Raw genomic sequence first — 12499 nt, 5'->3', positions numbered from 1 at the left:
GTCTATCTGAGAGATTCTAAAGCAACATCCGTCTAAGTTTCCTGGCAGAACTTTTTACGGACATACTTTAGAATAGATCTAGGGCAAAATAGATCTATATGCTTTGTGAAGGAAAGATTGTGGCTCAGAATATACCCTCAGCCTTCTCCACTGGGCGGTATCTGAGTCTTAAGTAGATTTGCCAACTAGAGAAGAAACATGTGGACTCTGACTCCCGCCTTGACGGTGTCCTATGAAGTCAAGTGTGCATTTCTGTTCCTTTCAGTCCTAGAGTTTGCTGTGGGGATCTTAGCCAATGCCTTCATTTTCTTGGTGAATTTTTGGGACATGGTAAAGAGGCAGCCACTGAGCAACTGTGATCTTGTGCTGCTGTGTCTCAGCGTCACCCGGCTTTTCCTGCATGGGCTGCTATTTCTGAATGCCATCCAGCTTACCCTCTTCCAGCAGACGAAAACCCCGCTGAGCTACAGCTACCAAATCATCATCGTGCTCTGGATGATCACAAACCAAGCCAGCCTCTGGATGGCCACCTGCCTCAGTCTCCTCTATTGCTCCAAGATTGTCCGTTTCTCACACACCCTCCTGCTCTTCTTGGCCAGCTGGATCTCCAGGAAGGTCCCCCAGATGCTCCTGGGTGCTAGTCTTTTCTCCTGCATCTGCAGTGTCCTCTGTTTGTGGGATTTTTTCAACAGATCTCACTTCACAGCCACAGCTTTATTATTCATGAATAACAACAATACGGGACTTGATTTGCAAATTGCAAAACTCGATTTCTTTTATCCCTTTGTCTTCTGCAATCTGGTGTCTATCCCCCCTTTCCTATTTTTTCTGGTTTCTTCTGGGGTGCTGATCGTCTCCCTAGGGAGGCATATGAGGACAATGAAGTCCCAAACCAGAGACTCTTGTGACCCCAGCCTGGAGGCCCACATCAGAGCCCTCAAATCACTTGTCTCCTTTCTCTGCTTCTACGTGGTGTCCTTCTGTGCTGCCCTCACCTCAGTGCCTTTACTGATGCTGTGCCACAACAAGATCGGGGTCATGGTTTGTGTGGGCACAATGGCAGCTTGTCCATCTGGACATGCAGCCGTCCTGATCTCAAGCAATGCCAAGTTGAGGAGAGCTGTGGAGACCGTTCTACTCTGGGCTCAGAGCAACCTAAAGGTAAAGACAGACCACAAGGCAGATCCCAGGACACTTTGCTGAGAACAGAAATGGGTTCTTCATAAATACACCTCTGATTCTTCATGAAGCCTTCCAATTTCTTCTGTAAAACATAACTAAAAATATCTCCACTTTACATCAATGGACTCAGCTGTAGAAGAATAAAGTAATTAAAGTTCTATACATGACCTAGGCAAGAATAACGGTGTTGGTGCCGTAGGTTTGTTTTGATAAGATGAAAAAAATAGAGGAGGTATTCAGTGCAAATCGTATACTGCAGTTTGTTATTGCTTGGCATGAGTCAACCTATGAGAAATCACCTCTTCTGAAATAATATCTAAACCCCAAGATAATATGATTGGCTTTTAATGTGATTGCTAAACCTCTTTCTCAAAACCAGTGCTAGAATCATATTTGAAAATATTCACTACTATGGCAATTATATAATTCCTCTTCAAACTGCATGATCTTCATGGCAACATAGATAAAAAAGACAAACTTAGAAAAATAATTACGTCATAATTTCAGCTTCATGAGGTACTACGTTAAAACTCTTATGGGACCAGATGTTAGGGGTCATTTTGCCTGAAAATACAGATTCAGAAATGTACTTCAACCCTGCTTTATCATGAGAGAAGAAGAGAGGTAGCTTTTGCCCAGCAGGTTCCCTGGGTACCAGAGCGCTGTGGCATCTGACTGCGCTGGCTTTGCCTCTGATGACGGTGCTTTGCCTGGTACCAAGCTTTGGTCAACCTACTTGAGGAACCTGCGAAAATAGCCTAGACAAATATATGTTTGGAGAGATTCAACATTCTCTGTCTCCCTGCATAGGAACCTAGCCAAGAAGGCTTTCCTCAAATCAAGTCGTATAAGACTCAGGAGAGAAAAGGTACACCAGACACTTAAATGCTGACAGGTTTCAGAGTCATGGCAAATTGGCCACCGAGGCCTGCATCCAGCTGTGGGTGCTGCCAGAGAACAGCTTCCTCCTCTAGGGCACTTGGTCTTGATAGATTCAAGTCTTCCTTTCAGTTTTCCCAAACTAGCATCTTCACCTCAAATTCAATATTTGCAACTTTATCTGACTTCCTTTCCTTGGTGGACAGCAAAGTTGTCCTAGGCTTCCCGCAAAGGCAGTGGTCCTTGTTCTTGGCTGTACACTAAAATTAAGGAGCATTTTAAAGTCTCAATGCCCAGGCTACATACTAGGCCAATGAAGTCAAATCTTTGGAGATGGAACTCAGGTGTTATTTTTTCTTAATGCTCTCAGATGATTCCAGGATGCAACCAATGTCAGGCACCACTGTTCTAGATGCCCTTTTACTCAAGCTGGATGATGTAACATTCCCACCAAACTGCATCATGGACTTCTAATTTTACTTTCCCCTAGAGGACTTGGAAGAATATTATCATAAAAGAAGTAGAGGACGTCCCTTCTTATTTTGCTTTCTCTCTTTGGGTATAAGCTCTCTCTGGACAGGTCTCCCTTCTTACTGTTCTCCATGGCACTTTCTTTTCAAGACTTTATTTTTTTAGAGCAGTTTTAGGTTCACAGAAAAGTGGAGAGAAAGCCACAGAGATATCCCATAGAACCCCTGCCCCCTACACACACATAGCCTCCCCCATTATCAACATCTCCCACCAACTTGGGGTATATTTGTTACTCTTGATGAACCTGCATTCACACATCACAATCACCCAAAATACAGAGTTTAAATTAGGGTTCACGCTTAGTGTTGTGCATTCAGTGGGTTTGGACAAACATATAATGACATATATTCACCATTGCAGTATCATGCAGAGCGTTAAAAATCCTCCGAGTTCTGACTATTCATGCACCTCTCCCTCCTCCAGCTCCAGGAAACCACTGATCGTTTTACTGTCTCCATAGTTTTGCCTTTTCCATAATGTAATATAATTGAAGTCACACAGCATGTAGCCTTTTCAGATTGTCTTTTTTCACTTACTAATATGCATTTAAGGTTTCTCGATATATTTTCATGGCTTGATAGCTCAGTTCTTTTTAGTACTGAAAATATTCCATTGTCTGGATGTATCATAGTTTATCCACTCACCTACTGAAGGGCTTCCAAAAATCTGCTGTACACACCATGTATAGGTTTTGCATGGACATGAAACTCCTTTGGGTAAATATCAAATGATGGCTCCTGTAGTAAGGGTATGTTTAATTTTGTAAGAAACTGCCAAACTGTCTTCCAAGGTGGCTTACCATTTTGCATTCCCAGCAGCAGTAAATGAGAGTTTCTGTTTTTCCACATGCTCACCAGCATTTGATGTTGTCAGTGTTCTGGATTTTGGCCACTCTAATAGGTATCTTGTTTTAATTTGCATTTCTCTGAGGACATATAATGTGGAGCACCTTTTCATTTGCTTTTTTCCATGGCTTTATTTTTAATAGTATATTTTTGATATTTATCCATCATATTGTACGAGCCACAACTTGTTTATCCATTTTCTGTTGATAAATACTCGCACTGTTTACAATTTGGGACTTATTAAGAATAAAACTTCTATAAATATTCTTGAATCCATCTTTTTGCGGTCATAGTTTTTGTTTCTCTTAGGTGAATACTGTGTCATCAAGTTGATGTACATTTAACGTTATAAGAAACTGCATAAGAGTTTTCCAAAATGAATCTAAATTTATGCTCCCATCAGCAATATGGGGGAGTTGTTCCACATTCTCCCCAACATTTGAGGTTGTCAGTCTTTTTAATTTTGGCCATTCTAGTGGGGGTGAAATAGTATCTTTTGGGGGGGGTTAATTTGCATTTCCCTGATAACTAATGATAGGGAGCAACTTTTCACCTTTCCATGCGCTTCTTGGCCATTTGTATATCTTCTGTTGTAAAGTAACTACTTGCTTTAATTGTCCATTTTCATATTGAGTTGGCTTTTATTATTGATTTGTAGGATTTGTATGTTTGTGTACATTTATGCATATATGTTCTTATACAACTCATTTACATACACAATTCATAGTTTTATATCGAGTTGTCCTTTTCTTATTCATTTGTAAGACTTATTGAATTGTATATGTATGTGAATATATATATATATATATATGTATTCTGGATACAATGTTTTGTCTGATGTATCTATCGTGAAAATTTTAACCCAAACTATGGTTTGCCTTTTCATTTTCCTAATAGTCTGTTGATGAGCAGAAATTTTAATAAAAATCAAATTGTTATTTTTTTCTTTAATGTTTGTGTTTTTTGTGTGCCCCATAAAAATACCTGCCTGCCTCTAAAATGCAAAAATATTCTCTTATGATTTCCTTTAGAATTCCTATAGTTTTCACTTTTATGTTTGGGACTATAATTCATCTTGAATTAATGGTTGTGTGTTGTATTAAGTAGGGTTGCACTTTATTTTTTCCATATGTATATCCAGGCATTGCAGTATCATTTGTTGAAGACTTTTGTTTCCTCATTGGATTGACTTGACACCCTTGTCCAAAGTCATATGACTATGTATGCATGGATCTCTTCTGGTCTCTACATTGTCTCCTATTGATCTATTTGTCTAGTGTTTAAGCAATACCTCACTTTCTTGATTACTCTAGCTTAATAGTAGGTTTTGAAACCAGATATTGTGAGCCTTCCAAATTTACTTTTCTTTACACACATATATAAAGCCTTTTGGTATTTTAATTGTTATTGTGTTGAATTTAGATATCAGTTTAAAGAGAACTGACTTCTTAAAAGTATTCAGTCAGACAATCTCTGAACCCGATATATTTATTTATTTAAGTCTTTTTTAATTTTAACTGATCAATGTACAATGTAGTTGATTTTCATGTCTCTCTACCAATTCCTCCCTTCTACCCTCCCTCACCCACCTCCACTGCATATCAACATCATATCTGTTCACTTGTCTTAACAAGTTCAAGGAATTGTTGTGATTGTTGTCTTCTCCCCCCCCCAATTTATTTGTTTGTATATTTATTTATTTATTTTTTATTAGCTCCCACAAATAAGTGAGAACGTGTGGTGTTTCCCTTTCTGTACCTGGCTTATTTCACTTAAAATAATTTTCTCTAAGTCCATCCATGTTGCTGCAAATGGTAGTATTTCACATTTTTTTTATAGTAGAGTAGTATTCCATTTTGTGTAGATATACCATATTTTCCTTATTCATTCATCTGATGATGGACATTTGAGCTGGTTCTAACTCTTTGCTATTGTAAATAGCACTGCAGTAAACATGAGACTGCAGGTACCCTTCAACAAGATGATTTCCATTCCTCTGGGTATATACCCAGCAGTGGAATAGCTGGGTCATATGGTGGATCTACCTATAATTGTTTGAGGAACCTCCATACCATTTTCCATAAAGGCTGCACCATTTTACCGTCCCACCAGCAATGTAGGAAGGTTCCTTTTTCTCCGCATCCTTGCCAGCAGTTACCATTCTCAGGCTTTTGGATATTAGCCATCCTAACTGGAGTGAGATGGTATCTCAAAGTGGTTTTGATTTGCATTTCCCGAATGATGAGTGATGTTGAGCATTTTTTCATATGTCTGCTGGCCATTTGTATATCTTCCTTTCAGAAATACTTATTCAGCTCCTTTGCCCATTTTTTAATTGGGTTACTTGGTTTTCTGCTGTAAAGTTGTTTGAGTTCCTTGTATAATCTGGATATTAATCCTTTGTCAGATGTATGTTTTCCAAATATTTTTTCCCACTCTGTTGGTTGTCTTTTTGCACTGTTAATTATTTCTTTTGCTATGTGTAAGCTTTTTAGTTTGTTATAATCCCATTTGTTTATTTTTCCTTTGTTGCCTGTGCTTTTGGGGTCGTATTCATGAAGTCTGTACCCAATCTTACTTCCTGGAGTGTTTTCCTTATATTTCTTTAAGGAATTTGATTGTTTGAAGATGTATATTTAATTATTTAATCCATTTTCAGTTGATTTTGGTATATGGTGAGATGTATGGGTCTAATTTCATTCTCCTACGTATGAACATCCAATATTCCCAGCACTATTTGCTGAAGAAGCAGTCTCTTCCCCAGTGTGTAGACTTGGTGTTCTTATCAAAGGTCGGATGGCTGTAGGTGTATGGATTGATTTCTGGATTCTCTATACTGTTCCATTGGTCCATGTGTCTGTTTTTATGCCAGTACCATGCTGTTTTGGTTACTATAGATTTGCAGTATAGTTTAAAGTCAGGTAGTGTTATAGCTCTGGCTTTATTTTTTTCTTTTTGCTCAGGATTGCTTTAGGTATTCATGGTCTTTTGTTACTCCATATGAATGTTAGATTGTTTTTTCCAGTTTTGAAAAACATGGTATTGGAATTTTGATGGGGATTGCATTGAATCTGTAGATCACTTTGGGTAGTATGGACACTTTCACAATGTTAATTTTTCTAATCCAAGAGCATGGGATATCTTTCCATCTTCTTGTGTCCTCTTTAATTTCTCTCAACAGTGGTTTGTAGTTCTCATCATAGAGATTTTTCACATCCTTGGTTAACTTCATTCCTAGGTATTTTATTTTTGGGGTTACTATTGTAAATGGGCTAGCTTTTTTACTTCTTTTTCCACTAGTTCATTGTCAGAGTATGGAAATACTACTGATTTTGTGTGTTGATTTTGTATCCTGCAACTTTGCTGAAATTTTTTATCAAAGATAAAAATCATATGTTCTTCTCTATAGATGCTGAAAGCCCATTTGACAAAATCCAACATTTGTTCATGATAAAGACTCTCTATAAACTGGGTATAGAAGGACAGTATCTCAGCACAATTAAAGCCATATATGACAAACCCACTGCCAATATCATCCTTACTGGGGAAAAGTTGAAAGCTTTTCCCTTAAGAACAGGAACAAGACAAGGATGCTCACTCTTCCACTCCTATTCAAAATGGTTTTGGAATTATTAGCCAGAGCAATCAGAGAAGAGAAGGAAATAAAGGGCAACCAGATTGGAAAAGATGAAGTTAAGCTGTCCCTGTTTGCAGATGATATGATCCTATATATAGAACAGCCTAAAGACTATTTATTTGTCTTTAATTTCTCTCAGAAATGTTTTGTAGGTTTTAGTGTAGAGGTATTTTGATAAAAATTATTTCTAAGTATTTAATGTTTTACAATGTTATTGTATGTAAGATTATTTAGAATTTTATCCAATTATTTGCTGCCAGTATATAAAAATGCAATTGATTTTTGTATATTAACCATGTATCCCACAATTTTCCTTAATTAATGTGTTAGTTTTAGTGGCTGTATGTAGATTCTTTGAAACTATACACTTAAACAAAATAAGCTGAGAGTGTTCATTATTACTAGATCTCCCTTGCAAGAAATGCTTAAGAGAGTCCAGCAAGGTGAAATGAAAGAACACTAGGTAGTAATATGAAGTTGTATAAAGAAATAAAGATCTCAATAAAGGTCAATACATGGGCAACTATAAAAACTAGTAACATTGTAACAACATTTTATAACTTCACTTTTTTATTTTCTACATGATTTAAAAAACTAATGCATTTAAAGAATTATTCTTTCATCATTTGGGGGCCTAAAATATATAAGAATGTAATTCTGTGACATCAACAACTGAAAGGGGTGGGGGCTGAGCTGCAAGGCACCAGTTTTTGTATGTTATTGAAGTCAAATTGGTTTAAATTCAAACTAGGGTGTTATAATTTTAAGATGTTAAGTGTAATACCCAAGACAAACACACACACACACACACACAATCACAAAATGGCTATAGAATATACACAAAAGGAAATGAGAAAGGAATATAAATATTTCACTACAGAAATTAATTAAACACAGAAAAAGGACAGTAATACAGGAAATAAGGGACAATAAGCTGTAATGCACGTAGAAAGCAAATAGCAAAATGATAGAAGTAAGTCCCTCTGTATAAGTATTTACTTCAAATGTAAATGGATTAAATTCTCTAATCAAAAGACAGACATTGGAAGAATGAATAAAAACACATGATCCAACTATGTGTTGTCTACAATAGACTCACTTTAGATCCACAGACATAAACCAGTTGAAAGTGAATGAATGGAAAAGGATATTCCATGCAAATAATAACCAAAAGAGAGCTGACGTGGCTATAATAATATCAGACAAAATAGACTTTAAATCAGGAAAATTTACGAGAGATAAAGAACATTATAAATTAATGAAAGTTTGAATACAGCAAGAAGATATTAAAATTACAAACATTTATGTACTTAATGAGATCATCAAAATATATAAAGCAAAAACTAATAAAGTTGAGGAGAAAAATGGACATTTCTCTTTTACATTAATTACATTTCATTTTACATTAATAGTTGGAGACATCAAAACCCCTCTTTCAATTATGGATAGAAGAACTAGACTGAAAGAAGATAAGTAAGGAAACAAAGCTCAGATCTCCAAATTGGCCAGCCACAAAAAACAAACAAACAACACAACACATACAAAAAAGCAAACAACATCAAAACAAATAGAGGACTTAAAACAATAAACCAACTAAATTTAACAGATATGTACAGAACACACTATTCAACAAAAACATTATACACATTTTTCTCAAATGCTCATGAGAAATTTTTCAGGATATGAAAATATATCAGACTACAGATTAAGTCTCAATAGATTTAAAAAGGTAAATATCAAACTAAGTATCTTCTCTGCCCACAATGGTGTGAAGTTAGAAATCAACAACAGAAGAAAAGCTGGGAAATTTACAAAATTGTGGAAATTAAAAAATACACTATTAAACAACCAATTAATCAAAGAAGAAACCACAAGGGAAATGAGAAAACGAAAATGAAAACACAACATACTAAAACTTATGGGATGCAGTGAAAGCAATGCTCAGGGGGAAATTTATAGCTATAAATGTTTACATTAAAAAACAAAAAAGATCTCAAATCAACAACTTAGATTTACAACTTAAGGAAGCAGACAAAGAAGAACAAACTAACCCCAAAGCTAGCAGATGGAAGGAAATAAAGAAGATTAGAGCAGAGAATAGAAAAACAGTAGAGAAAATCAGTGAAACCAAATGGCAGTTCTTTGAAAAATATCAAAAAAATTGACAAACTTTAGCTAAATGCACTAAGACAAAAAAAGTCAAAAACCTCAAATTACTAAAATCAGAAATAAAAGTGGGGACATCAACTACTGATTCAACTGAAATAAAAAGAATTATGACAGTATTATAAATAACTGTATGACAATAAATTAAATAGCATACATTAAATGGACAAATTTCTAGAAACTCAAAACCTACCAGGACTAAATTACATAGAGATAGAAAATCTAAAGAGACATATAACTAGTAAGGATATTGAGTCAGTAATCAAAAATTTCTAATGAAGGAAAGCCCTGGACCTAATGGCTCTACTTGTGAATTTTACCAGGCATTTAAAGAACTGTTACCAATCCTCCTTAAACTTTTCCAAAAAGTTGAAAAGAAGGGAATACTTTCTATGAGGGCAGCATTATCCTGATACCAAAGTCAGACAAAGACACAAAAAGAAAAGAAAGGAACGGATCAGTATCCCTTATGAACTTTATTGCAAAGCTTCTTGACAAAATGCCAGCACAATGAATTCAGCAACAAGTGAGGGTTACTCCTGGGGGGCAAGGGAGATTCAATATGTGATAATCAATCAATATAATAAATCACACTGACAGAATAAAGGACAAATCACATGATCATCTCAGTTGATACAGAAAAAGCATTTGATGAAATTCAACACCCTTTCATAATAAAAACACTAAACACTCTATGAATAGAAAGAGACTACTTCAACATAAGGAAAATCCATGTATAAAAATCCCACACTGGGCCAAGCCCGTGGCGCACTCGGGAGAGTGCTGCACTGGGAGCTCCTCCCGCGGGTTCGGATCCTATATAGGGATGGCCACCGGTGCGCTCACTGGCTGAGCACAGTGCGGCCAGTCTCAAAAAGAACACACAAAAAAATCCCACACTGAACATCATATCAGTGGTAAAAGTCTGAAAGCTTTTCCTCTAAGATTAGAAACAAGACAAGGAAGCTCACTCTCACCACTTCTAGTCAGCATAGTCCTGGAAGTCCTAGCAAGAGCAATGAGGCAAGAAAACAAAATAAAAGACATCTAAACCAGAGAGGCAAAAGTAAAATTGTCCTTGTTTGCAGATGACATGAACTTATATATAGAAAACTCTGAAGCACCCACCAAAGACTGTTAAAACAAATAAATGAAGTTAGTAATGTTGCAGGATACATAGTCACCACATAAAAATCTGAACAATCTGAAGATGAAATTATGAAAACAATTCCATTCACAATAGTATCAAAAAGAATAAAATATTTAGGAATTAACCAAAGAAGTGAAAGACTTGTACAGTGAAAACTACAAAAGCTGCCATAAGAAATCAAAGAAGACATAAACAAATGGAAGCTCATTCCATGCTCATGTATTGGAAGACTTCATACTGTTAAAATGTGAATGCTACTCAAAGCTATCTACAGATTCAATGCAATTGCTATTAAAATCTCAATGATGTTTTTTGCAGAAATAGAAAAAAAATAGTAAAATTTATATGGAATACCAAGGGACCCCATATGGCCAAAACAATCTTTAAAAAGAACAAAGCTAGAGGTCTCACAATTCTTGATTTTAAAACTTGCTACAAAGCTACAGTAATCAAAACAGTATGGTACTGGTATAAAGACTGACATACAGACCATGTGAAACAGAAAAGAGAGCCCAGAAATAAACTGTCACATATATGGTCAATGATTTTTGGACAAGGGTCCAAGACAATTCAATTGGGAAAGGACATTCTTTTCAACAAATGTTGCTGGGAAAACTGCATATCTGCATGCAAAAGAATGAAGTTGGACCCTTACCTACCACCCTATACAAAAATTAACTCAAAATGGATCAAAGACCTAAATGCAAGACCTAAAACAACAAAACTCTTAGAAGAAAAATGGGAAAAACTTCACAACATTAGATTTCACAATGATTTCTTCCATATAACACCAAAGGCACAGGCAACAAAAGAGAAAAAAGAGACAAACTGGATTTCACAAAACCTTTAAAATTGTGTGCATCAATAGGCACTATCAACAGAGTAAACATGCAGCCCACAGAATGGGAAAATTTTTTTCAAATCATATATTTGATAAAGGATTTATATTCAGAACACATGCAGAACTCCTTAAACTCAACAACAAAAAAACAAACAACCCAGTCGTAAAATAGGCAAAGAACTTGAATAGACATTTCTCCAAAGAAGAGATACAAATGGCTAATAAGTCCATCAAAACATATTTGATAAAGGATTTATATACAGAACACATGCAGAACTCCTAAAACTCAACAACAAAAAAACAAACAACCCAGTCGTAAAATGGGAAAAGAACTTGAATAGACATTTCTCCAAAGAAGAGATACAAATGGCTAATAAGTCCATCAAAAGACACTCAACATCACCAAGCATTAGGGAAATACAAATCAAAACCACAATGCCTTAAGATGGCTACTGTTAAAAAAAAATCAGAAAATAACAAGCGTTGATAAGGATGTGAAGAACCATTGTGCATGTTGGTGGGAATGTAAAATGGTACAGCTGTAAAATGGAAAACAGTAGGTGGTTCTTCAAAAAGTTAAAAATAGAATTACCATATACTCTAGCAATTCAACTTCTAGGTATATATCCAAAAGAACTGAAAGAAGAGTCTCAAAGTGATTATTTGTATACCCATGTTTATAGTATCATTATCCACAATAGCTAAAATGTGGAAGCAACCAAACTACCTATTGACAATGAACGGATAAGCAAAATGTGGTATATGCATACAATGAAATATTATTCGGCACTAAAAAGGAAGAAAATTCTGTAATATGTTACAACATGGATGAACTTTGAGAACATTATGCTAAGTGTAATAAGCCAGACACAAAAGACAAATACTGTGTGATTCCACTTATATGAGGTACTCAGAGTAGTCAAAATCATAGAGGCAGAAAGTAGAGTGGCGGTTGTCAGGGGCTCGGGGTAGGGGGGAATGGAGAGTTATTGTTTAGTTGGTACAGTTTCCATTTCACAAGATGAAAAGAGTCATGGAGATGGATGGTGCTGATGGTTGCACGACATTATGAAGGTATTTAATATGACTGAACTGTACACTTAACAATGGTTAAGATGCTAAATTTTGTTTGGTGTATTTTATCACAATATTTTTAAGAAGTAAAGAAAAATACTACAAAGAAAGAAAGCAAGGAAGGGAGAGATGGAGAGAGAGAGGGAGGGAAGGAGAGAAAGAAAGAGGAGGAAAGGAGGGAGGGAGGGAGGGAA

The 12499-nt window shown here is 36.0% G+C and overlaps 1 protein-coding gene across 1 annotated transcript; it reads left to right on the top strand.

Annotated features, from left to right (window-relative positions):
* Positions 1–198: 198 nt before the first annotated feature.
* Positions 199–1203, top strand: LOC103598900 (taste receptor type 2 member 38). Its single transcript, XM_008582963.1, has one exon. The coding sequence runs from the start codon at positions 199–201 to the stop codon at positions 1201–1203; it is 1005 nt and encodes a 334-aa protein (XP_008581185.1).
* The last annotated feature ends 11296 nt before the right edge of the window (positions 1204–12499 follow it).

This window comes from Galeopterus variegatus, unplaced genomic scaffold (genome assembly GCF_000696425.1).
Source record: "Galeopterus variegatus unplaced genomic scaffold, G_variegatus-3.0.2 Scaffold2774, whole genome shotgun sequence".
NCBI lineage: Eukaryota > Metazoa > Chordata > Mammalia > Dermoptera > Cynocephalidae > Galeopterus > Galeopterus variegatus.
The sequence above is the reverse complement of the archived record's forward strand: the minus strand, read 5'-3'. Positions and strand labels throughout refer to the sequence as shown.

Bases quoted from the DNA above. Each gene is read 5' to 3' on its own strand.
- LOC103598900 (XM_008582963.1), top strand. From the start codon at position 199: ATGTGGACTCTGACTCCCGCCTTGACGGTGTCCTATGAAGTCAAGTGT.